The sequence below is a fragment of the Aptenodytes patagonicus genome, chromosome 4 (genome assembly GCF_965638725.1).
Source record: "Aptenodytes patagonicus chromosome 4, bAptPat1.pri.cur, whole genome shotgun sequence".
Lineage (NCBI taxonomy): Eukaryota > Metazoa > Chordata > Aves > Sphenisciformes > Spheniscidae > Aptenodytes > Aptenodytes patagonicus.
Genome location: NC_134952.1, coordinates 25,378,198 through 25,391,197, shown reverse-complemented (window position 1 = coordinate 25,391,197; position 13,000 = coordinate 25,378,198). Strand labels below are relative to the sequence as shown.

The window sequence follows — 13,000 nt, the reverse complement described above, 5'->3', positions numbered from 1 at the left end:
CTGGTAGGACTACCTAAAACTAAACTATATGACTAAAAGTATCGTCCAGATGCTTCTTGAACTCTGACAGGCTTGGTGCTGTGACCACTTCCCCAGGTAGCCTGTTCCAATGACTGACCACCCTCTCAGTGAAGAACCTTTTCCTAATGTCCAATCTGAACTTCCCCTGACACAGATTTATTACAGTTGTCTAGGTTGGAAGGAACCTGTTGAAATCATCTAGTCTAATTACCTTGTTGCTCAAGCACGGCCTCTTAGAGCAGGCTGCCTAGGACTGTGTCCTATCAGATTTTTAATTTCTCCAAGGATGGAGCCTCTCTGGGCAACCTCTTCCAGTGTTTGCCCACCCTCACAGTATAATTGTTTTATTGTGTTTAGATTGAGTTTTGTGTGTTTTTAATTTGTGCCCATTGTCTCTTGTCCTGTCACTGGATGTCACTGAGAAGAGTATCTCAGTTTTCTTCATTCCCTCCCATTAGATACTTGTACATGTTGATAAGATTCCCCCCAAGCCTTCTCTTCTCCAGGCTGAACAGTCTCAACTCTCTCAGCCTCTTCTTATATGAAAGATCCTACAGTCCCTTCATCATCTTGGTGATTCTTCACTGGACTCTCTCCAGTAGTTCCATATCTTTCTTGTACTGAGGAGCCCAGCACTGGGCACAGTACTCCAGGTGTGGCCTCATCAGTGCTGAATAGAAGGGAAGAATCACCTCTCTCAACCTGCTGGCAGTGCTTTACCTAATGTAGCCCAGGAGGCCGTTGGCATTCTTTTCTGTGAGGGCACATTGTTGGCTCATGATCAGTTTGTTGTATGCTAGGACATCAAGGTCCTTCTCGGCAAAGCTGCTTTCCAGCTGGTCGTCCCCCAGTGCATACTGATACCTGCGATTACTCCTCCCAAGGTGCAAGACTTGGATTTCCCCTTGTTGAACTTCATGAGGTTCCTCTCTGCCCGGTTCTCCAGCCTGTTGAGTTCCTTCCAAATGTATCAGCCACTCTTCCCAGTTACTACCATCTGCAAACTTCTTGAGGATGTGCTCTGTCCCATTATCCAGGTCACTGATGAAGATTAATGGTCTCCTGGGTGTTCAGCCAGTTTTCAGTCCATATTACTGTCCACTTACCTAACCTGTACTTTGTCAGCTTGTCGATGATGATGTTACGGGAGACACTGTCAAAGACTTTACTAAAACTGAGGTAAACAACATCCGCTGCTATCCTTTCATCCACTAGTATCCTCATTGTAGAGGACTATCAGTTTGGTTAAGCATGATTTCCCCTTTGTGAGTCCACGCTGACTAATCCCAATCGTCTTGTTCTCATTCATGTGTTTGGAAATGCTTTCCAGGAAGATTTTCCTCTGTCACCTTCCCAGGGACTGAGGTGAGGTTGACCAGCCTGTAGCTCCCCAAATCTTCCTTCTTGCCCTTCTTGAAGATGGGATTGATACTTGTGCTCTTCCGGTCTTTGGGGAACCTCTCCCAGTCATCATGACTCTTCAAAGATAATTGGAAGTGACTTTACAGTGACATTAGTGAGATTCCTCAGCATTCGTGGGTCCTACTTGTCAGGCCCCGTGGACTTATGTACATCTAGTTTCTTTAAGTGCTTCTTTACCCTCAGTGGAGGACCACCAGGTTATCTTCCTGGCTCCATACCTTCCATCTGGTTTCAGGGGCCTGGGATTCCTGAAGGTCAGTCTTATCAGTAAAGACTGAGGCAAAGAAGGCCTCTTCTGTGTGATTTGTCACCTGGTCCCCTGCCCCATTCAGCAATGGGCCTGTGTTTTTCCTAGTCTCCCTTTTGCTGTTTATGTACTTGTAGAATCCTTTCCTGTTGCCCTTCACATCCCTGCAAGCTTCAGGGGGTCAGCCCCTTGCTTTTTCTAACCGCATCCCTGCACGATGGGACAGTAGCTCTATACTTTTCTTGGGTCACCTGCCCCTGCTTCCATCTCTTCTATGCTTCGTTTATATGTCTGAGTTGGTTCAGGAGCTCTTTGCTTATCCATCCAGGCCTCATAAATAGAAAGGGATGATTTGCAGTGCTTTATCATACTTAAAATCTGGAAGGCAGCAGTGAAGGGGCTTCTTATTTTATTAGGTGGTATGCAACTGTTAAATTTGTTCTCATTCATTCTTAACACATTGCTAGAAATTACTATTTTTAGTTTCAGAGAGAACACTTGTATAAATAGAACTTAGAAAATAGAAGAAAATGGCACTTCCTACTTTAGTTTAAGGGGAGAGAAAGGGCTAAAAAGAAATGCATTAGGAATTGTATTTAAATGTATACATTTGAAAATCTATTTTTTTCATTCCATGGGGAAAAAAGTTCTCCAAAGAATGTGGTAAGAAAGTGCTAAATACTTACTTAGGTATGATGTATGAGTCAGTCTCAGCTGGACTATGGAGTCTGCTTACTGAGTCTCCCAGATATGACAAGTCACTGATATTAAATTTCACTGAATCGTGTTATCATTTGGGTTTATATTTCATAGAATCATAGAATAGTTTGGGTTTGAAGGGACCTCTAAAGGTCATCTAGTCCAACCCCCCTGCCGTGGGCAGGGACATCTGCAACTAGATCAGGTTGCTCAGAGCCCCGTCCAACCCCACCTTGAATGTTTCCAGGGATGGGGCATCCACCACCTCCCTGGGCAAGTTGTGCCAGTGTTTCACCACCCTCAGCGTAAAAAATTCCTTCCTTATATCTAGTCTATATCTACCCTCCTCTAGTTTAAAGCCATTCTCCCTTGTCCTGTTGCAACAGGCCCTGCTAAAATGTTTGTCCCCATCTTTTTTATAAGCCCCCTTGCAGTACTGATAGGCTGCAATAAGGTCTCCCCAAAGCCTTCTCTTCTCTAGGCTGAACAGCCCCAACTCTCTCAGCCTTTCTTCAGAGGAGAGGGGTTCCATCCCCCTGATCATTTTTGTGACCCTCCTCTGGACCCGCTCCAACAGGTCCATGTCTTTCTTATGCTGAGGCCTCCAGAGCTGGACGCAGTACTCCAGGTGGGGTCTCACCAGAGCAGAGTAGAGGGGCAGAATCACCTCCCTCGACCTGCTGGCCACGCTTCTGTTGATGCAGCCCAGGATACAATTGGCCTTCTGGGCTGCGAGCACACATTGCTGGCTTTTCTTTAGAAGAATTCAACACTTCCCTAACTATGCATGGTGTTGTCAGTAGGTTTTGCTGGAGGAATATATTAGAGCCAGACCTGGACTAACACTAACTGCTTTTGAAAAAGATCGACCTTCCTCTTTGTTATACTTTACATTTATAACTTCTGCCATGAGTATAAAGTGCATATTACTTATAATTTCGGAAGACTAGATTATATGGATGCCTACACTTTATATTTTACCAGGCTTGGCCATATAAACTTCTTTTTTAAACTGCTGCTGTGAAGTCCAACTTAGCATTTGATGCTTTCATTAACACTGTATAAAGAATAGCCAGATTCCAGCCAATCATCATGAGCTGTATTTGCCAGTACAGTCCTGAAATAGGATAAACATTTTCAGAATAGAAGCAATGGTTAGCTGAATGTTGTAGCTTTAAGTTGATATCTTTCATTATTTCAGTGAAAGAAAGAGGTATGCTGAAACATACTCTTTTTCAGCTGCTCTACTTCCTCTGTCAGTAGCTACCATCATTCAGCCTGTAACCAGTTTGCAAGACCATGCATATGCAAGACTTGCATATGCAGACCACGTAGCATGGAGACTGGACTTCAGTCTCATACAGGAGAGGTAGCTCTTTGGGAATGTTTTTGGATGGGCTTCCAGCTACCATTAAAACTGATGACATGGTGCAGACCAAGTGATGTAACAGCATGGCTGATTGGCAACTTAGGCCTCAAGCAGCTGTGGTTAAGAACGGTGTGTAAGAATCCTTTTCATTTAACATTTGATAGTGTGACATTATTGCATCAAGACGTGCACATATTTGTGGGAAAATCACTGAATGCGGATACTTAACACATTTGAGTAAATAGGTTGCTATAGTAGAATTATCTCCAGGCTGGCGATGCAGAGTATTCAGAGAAAACTGAACCAAATTTCTGCTGAAGGCCTGGAAGTTCTCATGTCTGAAATGTCACTGAAGTTCTGTTCCAGGTGGCACTTCATTAGCTGCTCTTCATTTTCTGTCCACCATATACTTATGCCAGCTGTTTCTGTTTGCTGCTGTAATTTACATCACATTTTCTCTCCATACAGTTGTTTACGTAAGCCCAGTGGAAATCAAATGTCAGCTTCATTCTTATTTCCAACCTTTTTCTGTAATACCATCCGAAAAGCAAATTTTACAAGTAAATGAGCTTTTCTGAGTCAGTGCCACTATAATTAAGCAGCTTTCTTCAAAGTAGCTTTGTAATGTTTTTCCTCACAAATGTTTCCATTAGTTTTCTATTCTCAGAGGCTAAACTATAAAGTCACTGGTTTTCAGAATGTTAATGTTCTTTAAAATTGAGTGCTGCCATTTATTTTTCTATAGAAATGTAGTTTTAGCTTCTGTAAATTAGTCAAAATGTATCCCAAAGCTCGCCTCTTTCTATCATTTTCTCCATATCTTATTCTGTATATGATGCAGTTTTTTTACTTTTCTTAACCTCTTCCTCTGTAGTAATATATAAATACGTAGCATCACTATGAATACTGTTCTCAAAATTAAGACACAAATTGTTATTTGTAATGTTAATTTGATTATTCTTTATATTGGCTTATTAAAAAAAGGGTACACCTCCTGAAAGGTCCAGTTTTCTGCCTTATTTTTTCTTCCTATGCTCTGATCAACACCGTGTATTTAGTTTTAGAAAATATTTTTGGTACTGGGATGAATTACAATCTTTTGAAGATGCTTATGACTATACTGCAAGGGAATTAGAGCAGGCAAAACGTGAGACATTTTTAACTGTAGAAAAGTAAAGTAATTTTTCATCCACAAATATAATTTTATTGCCATAGATGAGCAAACCTAGTAATGGTGGAAAATACTAAATTCCTTCTCATGAATCAGATTTTTCTCCTTGATCATAAAATGTTGGATTTATTGACTTTCCAATTTCTTTGTAAGTTTCATATTATTAGACATTTTTAAATTATGTTTGTTGGTATTGAGTATATTAAACAATTATATATTATGTAATACATTTGCTTTATCCTCTAATTATTCCACATGTTAGCATTGTACATAAAGTTTAGATATCTATCCAACAAATTTGAAGAGCTATCTTTAACAGAGGCTGATATCAAGAGCATTTGTTTTGATTCCTTTTTTAACTATGTAATGACAAGTTTTCATTGTGATTAATAATCATAAATGTAGTCTTCATAGTAATGAATTTTGATTATGGATGTGTACATATGGCTATATGACTGAAATGTTCTGTTATCTGTAATTTTTCCTCTCATTTTTAAGTAACTCAGTTTGAGGTGCCTGTCCTGTCTTTTTTCATGGTTTTAAATTCTATTCATCTGTTTTGGCTCTGAAGCGAGCCTGGGTAACCTCTAAAGCAGAGTTATGGTTCTGGCAGTTTTAAGATACTAAGGTACACTCATGTCTTAGACTTTGCAGTCTTAAATATAAATTTAAAATTTCCACTTATTTCATGTCTCCCCTAGCTTTCCTGCTCTTGAATGTATATTTGTAAAGCATGTTCATTTTGTTTGATATGATTCTGTTGGATTTAGTCAGGGTTTGGATTTTCCCCCGAATCTGTGAATAGATTTCCCCCCCCGCCCTTACAGTAGTCAAATAAAAGTTAATGTAGTGCAGGTTTTTCCATTAGAGTCAACACTTGCATTATTTTTGTAGGTAAGTGGGTGAAAAAAAAGTTTGAGTTCAGTAGGTTCTAGCACATCTACTAGATAATAAATGCACTTTCTCAATTTAAAAGGATATTTAAAATATTTTTAAGATAGTCTAATTTTTTTTTTTAATTGTGTTTTGTTTTAGGTTTCCCAGGCTGGAGACTTGCTTATTGAAGTTTACGTGGAAAGAAAGGAGCCAGACTGTAGTATTATAATCAGGGTTAGTGTATAGAAGTGATACAGTGTTTTTACTAAGCACTTTCTTATGAAGTATACCGAATTTATTTTCATACATGTTTTTATATAATTACATAATGAAAGTATGAATTTATGTCTCTCACTATTCTTTTAAATAATCTTTTTTTTTTTTTTTTAAATTTGCTGTGTTGCCTAAATTTTGTAAAGACTGCATTTTTAAGGAGACTGTTGTTATTACAATTTTAAAGGGGAGATGTCCTCCTTTAGTTTTACTACGGTATAGAGTGATACAAATTCTCACAGCTCTATGGCTGCAACTCACAAGACCATTAACAAGTACACAGTGAATGATGGTTTTATTCAGTAGTACAAGGCCATTTAAATGACCTTCCTCCTGATTTTTCTTCTTGCCAGTGGCTATCTGCTTTCCTTGAGTGCTAAGAAACCAAAGCTTATTACTTACTATAATTGAGATTTTTCAGCCTTGTATCTGATAGCGTATTTTAAACACACTCATCTCCATGTAGTAGTGCTCTATTGTTTGGATGCTGAGGAAAAAAAATTCATTTCTATGAAATGTCCTGACAAATGACAGATATTGTTAAGAAGGAAGTAGAAAATTTAGGGCAATGCATTATTTTTTTTTTTTTAAATGTTATATCTCTCTGTTTCTGTTTCCTTTTTGTTCTGTTCAGCATATGACTCTCAAACACTTGTGTTTGTACATATATGTGGTGTACATAGATACACACATACATACATACAAGCACATAAGACATGCTTTTTTAAATAGGAATAAAAATGGGAATATGCATTGCTAAGATAAAAAAATGGTACTTCTGTAATATTTACCTTCCCATACCCAAGAAAACATGTCAAGATCTTTTTTTTCCCTTAATTTTTCAAGGGTAGAGAAAAGGAATTTCAAGTTACAAAGTTATCGGTCAGCTGAAAATTCTAACTTCGATTTCATGGAACAAAATAAGGAAAGCATGCTGGAGTCTGATAAATAATTTATGCATTTCCAACTCAGTATATCTGCTTTTTTTGTTTGTTTGTTAAGTCAGTTGCAGGGAGAAAGATTTTGAAAAAAATAAATCAGAAATCGGGAATTGTAATACATTATAAACTGACTCAATTTATATTACAGGTATCACCTTTGATGGAAGCAGAAGAATTAACTAATGATGTTTTAGGAATCAAAAACATTATTCCCAACAAAGATGATATCTGGGCTGCTTTTGAAGTACTTGAAAATGGAGAACTAGGTTAGTGACACTTAAATTTATGCACGTTCATCAAATTTTGTTGTTCTTATTTTTTCAATACTTAACATAATTAAAAGCTTAGTTAAAGAGTTACTAAAAAGGATATAGAAACAAAACAAAAATTATTCATGCCATTGTTTTACATTTGAGACATCTACATGATTTCTTTCTACACTTTGCCAGAAATAATGTGATTAATTGTTTTAAAATACTTATAAATTGGGGGCTGAAAAAATATTCTTTATATTACTCTGCTTTGCAGTTCATTAGTCATCAGCTATAGAAAAGTAGGTCTTACCAATATGTCTCAAAGAAGAAACTTATTTTCATTAGAATGTAAGCTGTTGATTTTATAAGGAATAATGTTTTTCAGAAAATGAAATGAGAAACTATATGTAATATCTGGGAAAAGGATCTTTTTTATTATTTAGTCAATTATTTTCTGTGTGTAGATGAAAAAGGAGGCATAAATTTGTGTAATCCTGTGTTTATGGCACGTGGTATTATGGCGTATTTAGCAGAATCTTGAAACATTTGTTTTAAATATGGTTCTGCTGCCAACAGGACCAAATGTCACACAGTCACAATATTCATGAACTGTAAAGAGGTTTTAACATTGGGAGTGCTTTATGCATGCTGGCACTTGCACTTTATTATTAGAGATACTTAACATAAGGTAATAGGTTTGTTTTTTTTTTTTATTAAAACATTGTATTTCGATGAATACTCACTAATGTAATTGATTTTTGAAGAGCACATGGGGGACAGGAATATGCTTTTAGTAAAAAGCAACGTCTATTTGCACTTAATAGTAAGTTGCTGCTCTTAGTATTTTCATGTTACAGAAGTGGACTGTGGACTAGTTTATTTCTGTAGTGAAGATACCTATTTTCAAGTTAAGGAAAAAAAAAAACCAACTATAAAAAAAATGGAGGAAACTAAGATTACTAAATGTTCCAAGATTATTTGAATAGTTTTGTTGTACTTGATTTTCAGATGCGCTTACAATAGCCTCTTTAGATTTACTAGTATTCCTGATATACTCAGTCTTGACCTTGGCAGTATCAATAACGAGAATGGAATTGCATTCTCCCTTTTGACTTAAAATAAATGATCCTGGTCCCTCTTTGCATCTTGTACTCTTGTGGTGATGCTGTGTAGAGTTGTAACATAGAGTTCATTTCCAGATTCATAGATGTGAGTGTCACCTGACAAAGAATGCTAGCATCTATTATCTTTAGAAGAGTCCTGATAACTCCTACAAGTACTCTAGAAATCCTATTTCTTTTGACTGAGTAATGGAAAAATTTGAGGAGGGAATTTTATTTTCTTAAACTTGATATATGACACTTACAGGCAAATGAAAACTAAACCAGATATGGCCAAGAGAACATAAAAGTAAATACAAAAGATAGACCCCCACAGCAGCTTCTTGAAGTATTTGCGTGCAACAACTAGTATTTTAGTGTGGGCTAGAAATGTTGTCTAGCTAATGACTGCGGAAGATTGGCAAAATTAAGCTTAGACTGAGACACAACAGGCCCTATATAGGACAATAAATATTGGCAAGGGATTAGAGTGTATCCCATTGAAACAGGAGTTTACAACGCAGAGTAGAAGTGGCATACTGTTTTTTTAAAACCACAACAAACAAGCAAAAAGCAAAGTAAATAAAGTTCTAATTGAGCACCTGGCTCCAATCAGTAGAGTCTGTGCTAATGAAATATCTGCTTCATGGACCCCTTTCTGGAAGAATCTATGCATCAGAACAGGCGAACTGAATTAATAATGTTGAAAAATAAAAATAATGCATGTAGTAAGTGGCGCTTAATCAGGAAGACTCCTGGGTGCTATGGCTGAATCTAGCAGATTTTCAAAAGGCTGAAACACAGAGAAAATAACAGAGGAAAAACAGTCCTGTGCAGTCTTTGGTCCAAATGTGACACTAAAGAACTAAATATCTACTTGAGTCTTTGCTGCAAGTTGATCTTACTAGCATCATTTAACACCATTGAACATATTTGTAAATGCCTTAGATTACATAAAGTTGAGATTCTGACATGTCATGACAGAAACAAAGTTTGCATATTTTTTTCAAACGTACGTTAATGATCACAGTATCTTTCTGACACAAATAAATTTTCTGCTTCTGTTCCTGCCATGGCCTGGTACCTGTCCAGTGCATGGTGGTATTCAGTTTGTTACACTCAATCCTGAAGTTTTATAAGAGTTATTTTACTTTTCAAGATATACTGCCCTGAAAACGATCCCTGAGAAGTCAAGAAAATTAGAATCTTACATTTTCTAAAAAGTAATTTTCTCCTGATAGTTAGCATTGTTTAACATGAAAATGACTGGTTTTGGATATTTACCAGCATATGATGACCTAAGTAAAAGGGTAATTGGACGCATGTATTAACTGCTTGCTGTTCAAAATACTAAAATTGCAATATTAAAAAAATCAACCAAATTATTTGCATATAGAAAAGTTGAAATAATTGATAATTTTATCTAACCTAATGCAGAATGTTCAATACCATATGCTTTTACAAAATAGGGTGTATATTTTTTTAGTAATTTGTGCTTGATGGATAGTTTGTAAACGAGCTGTGTTGCCAGTAAAATAGCTAATACATTTCAGCATGATGATTTATGTACCGTGTAATCCATGATGACAGATGGTCTTAAATGTAACTATAAATAAAACAGTAGGTGTTTACTCTGGGAGTGCTGGTGTTTTAGGAAGATGTGGTGATTTGCCAGTGTTTCCTGCCTTAGATTTGTAAAGTTCTTCTCCTTAAAATGGATTTTTCTGTCTTGTACAAAGGCAACAAATTGTTTTAACTTTATCACATCAGCGTCCACAGTTTCCCAAAAGTTGAAAAGAAATTTTAAAAGTTTGACCATTTAAAACAAAAGTGCCAGAAGAAATGGTGTTATAACACAGTGATTGAGCTACTGTCTACAGAATGGTATTTTTGTTAGGCTGCTTATTCATGTCTGAATAATAAAATCTCTGTATAAGTGGTATAACAAGTCTGATAGGTAAGGTAGTTTTTTTGCATCCCAAAATAGCAGTAGTTTTTTCTGTCACTTAAGTGTGTTATTTGTGGCTGCTGCTTTCTGGAGCTCTGGTGTTCCTGTGTTCAGGAAAATGTGTTCTGCTAGAGTGTAGTGCTGGACAGTTCCAAAGCAGCTGTTGACATTTCATATTTGTCTACCCTAGCAGAAATGAAAAATGAGATTATGGTGACATACTTTTCCTCTCAGTACTCAAGAGACACTGCCTGACCCAACATGACAGTGTCACACAGGTGTGGCTTTCCAGGAGCTGTACTCAGCTCTTCTCAAGGCCTGACCCGCATAAGTTGGTATGCAAATGGGAACTCAGAACTTTTGGAAAAATCTCTCTTTGGAGATAAAATGACACTTGGATCCACTGCTCTAAGTTATAGCTTGCAAAGCCATTGTTAAGGTTTTTGTGCTTTCATGAATTATAGTAGGTGCCTACTGCTGAGCAGGTGAAAGCTTTCGGGGGGGGGGCGGGGGGGGGCAGGTATGTGTGTGTGGAGGAAGGATTAATAGAGAGGGGAACTGTACAGTCTCCCTCCATCCACATCAGTGTTGCCTTGTATGATACCTCAGGCTGTGTTGCAGTACATGTCACGCTCAGATTTCTGCTGGATCTGGTAATGCAGATTTAGGGCCTATTTGCAAGGTCTTCCCTGCTTTCACTTGGTATATGAACTGGGGTTTGTATAGGGTACTGGCTGGACTTTCTTATCACTGCAGTTTTTCAATCCTGTGAAAGGGTCTCAGAGTTTCTATTTTAGGATGGATGATACCTATCTATCACAAATGTATGTTTGCGTGCATTTCAACACTTCAGTTGCTCATACAGTCTAGTCATGCCTTCATCTATTGGTATTTTAATCTTGCTGTACTCTTTGTATGAGGTTAGAATATAAAAGTGCAAGCTTGGAAATTCCTCAACCACAGCAACAGGGAGAAGACCTAGTAAGACTACATAACTTTTCCCTTCTAGTAAAAGGAATGTAATGAAACCAAGAGTCTATCTCAGTCTGCTTTGATCATTAATAGACAATATAATCTATGCAAATATTTTTTTTTTTTCTCTGTAACTTTTCCAAATTCTTTGGTTTTTGATTACAGAGTATTGGTAGCTACGATGGTTCATTTTTGTATCAAGCTTAGGCCAATGAGGCCCAATATAGCTGCAGGTCTCAGTTCTGTTTGATCATGTCTAGGTATGTCCTGTGATAGTTCCTAACTTCTGTATTTAGTTTGAAAGCAGTGTTTTCCTGTCTTTACATAAGAAAATATTCATAACTAAATACAAAAGAATCACTGAACATTTGACTATTGCTTGTTTAATTTGATATTTGTTACCTGTGCAGACTCTGTCAGCAAAGGTGTTGCTGCAGAAAGTCAATGAAGTGCCTAATTGACCTATTTTGAAAGCAGTGTTTTTCTTCTATAGTTCAAAGTGAATGAGACAGTGTTGTGTGTAGGCATGTGTAACTTCTAAGGGCCTCCAATCTTGTTTGGTTTGGGTTTTTTGGTTTGGGTTTTTTTTTTTTTTTTTTAATTTCAACATTGTTGGTTTCTCTTCCCCCCCCCCCCCCCCCCCGGCATTTTTCAGAACGTCCTCTGCATTATACAGAGAATGTACTAGAACAAGTTCTTCACTGGAGTTCACTACCAGAGCCTGGCACTGCATATCTGATAGTAAAGAGATTTCTAACAGCAGACATGATAAAACTCTACAGTGGTATGTATCTTTTTTAAAAATTTAAGATATTTCATGTGGGGACATGAGGGTGGCAGTTCTTTATAGCCATTTCTTTGGGGCAAAGTGTCCCAGAACATCTGAACTACTACTACTTTATAAAAGTTACTAATTTACTGAGGCTTGTGCTGGCTTCCTTTTAAAACATAGAAAATATGTATGTTCTTGTTTCTACAAACTGTAAGCTCTCCCATTTGAACATAAAAGTATACAGAAACTCTGCATTCATTTCACAGTTTGTGAACTTTTGCTGCAGAGCTTGAGACTGCTGTTTTATCCATAGTACAGTTCTGCACAGTCCATCCACATATATAATACACTATACTCTCTCTCTCTGCGGACTATATAAAAATATATCTTGTATATATATAATGATTACATTAAATATAAACCATATAATTCATATATAATTATATAAGTATGTTATATAATAATAATAGTTTCTGTTATATAATCTGATGCCTCCAAACTACAAAGCTAATTTGAATGACATACTCAAGCAACTGAATGACTTAGAGAGTATGTGGCCTTTAAAAAGGATGAGGATTTTAGATCTGACACTTGACAGGAAATATAGCTCAAATATATAGTGGAAAAATATGATTTATAAGCTGCCCCAGTCCTATTTTATTTTTTTACATAATATCTGGATTTAAATCTCCCGTATAATAATATGTAGTACTCGCTTTGAGGGAAGCAGGAGTTTAGAAGTTAAACATGTGTCGTGGTTTAACCTCAGTCGGCAACTGAGCACCACGCAGCTGCTCTCTCACTCCCCCCACAGTGGGATGGGGGAGAGAATCGGAAGGGTAAAAGTGAGAAAACTCATGGGTTGAGATGAAGACAGTTTAATAGGTAAAGCAAAAGCCACGCACGCAAGCAAAGCAAAACAAGGAATTTATTCA

At 37.1% G+C, this 13,000-nt stretch overlaps 1 protein-coding gene across 2 annotated transcripts in view; it reads left to right on the top strand.

Annotated features, from left to right (window-relative positions):
• Positions 1-13,000, top strand: part of ARAP2 (ArfGAP with RhoGAP domain, ankyrin repeat and PH domain 2) — a 168,352-nt gene that overhangs the window by 124,547 nt on the left and 30,805 nt on the right. For both annotated transcript variants that reach the window (XM_076336072.1, XM_076336071.1), the window contains 3 exons: positions 5,965-6,039; positions 7,168-7,285; positions 11,949-12,077. In XM_076336072.1, coding sequence (XP_076192187.1) covers positions 5,965-6,039; positions 7,168-7,285; positions 11,949-12,077 — 322 coding nt within the window. The remainder of the gene's footprint in view (positions 1-5,964; positions 6,040-7,167; positions 7,286-11,948; positions 12,078-13,000) is intronic.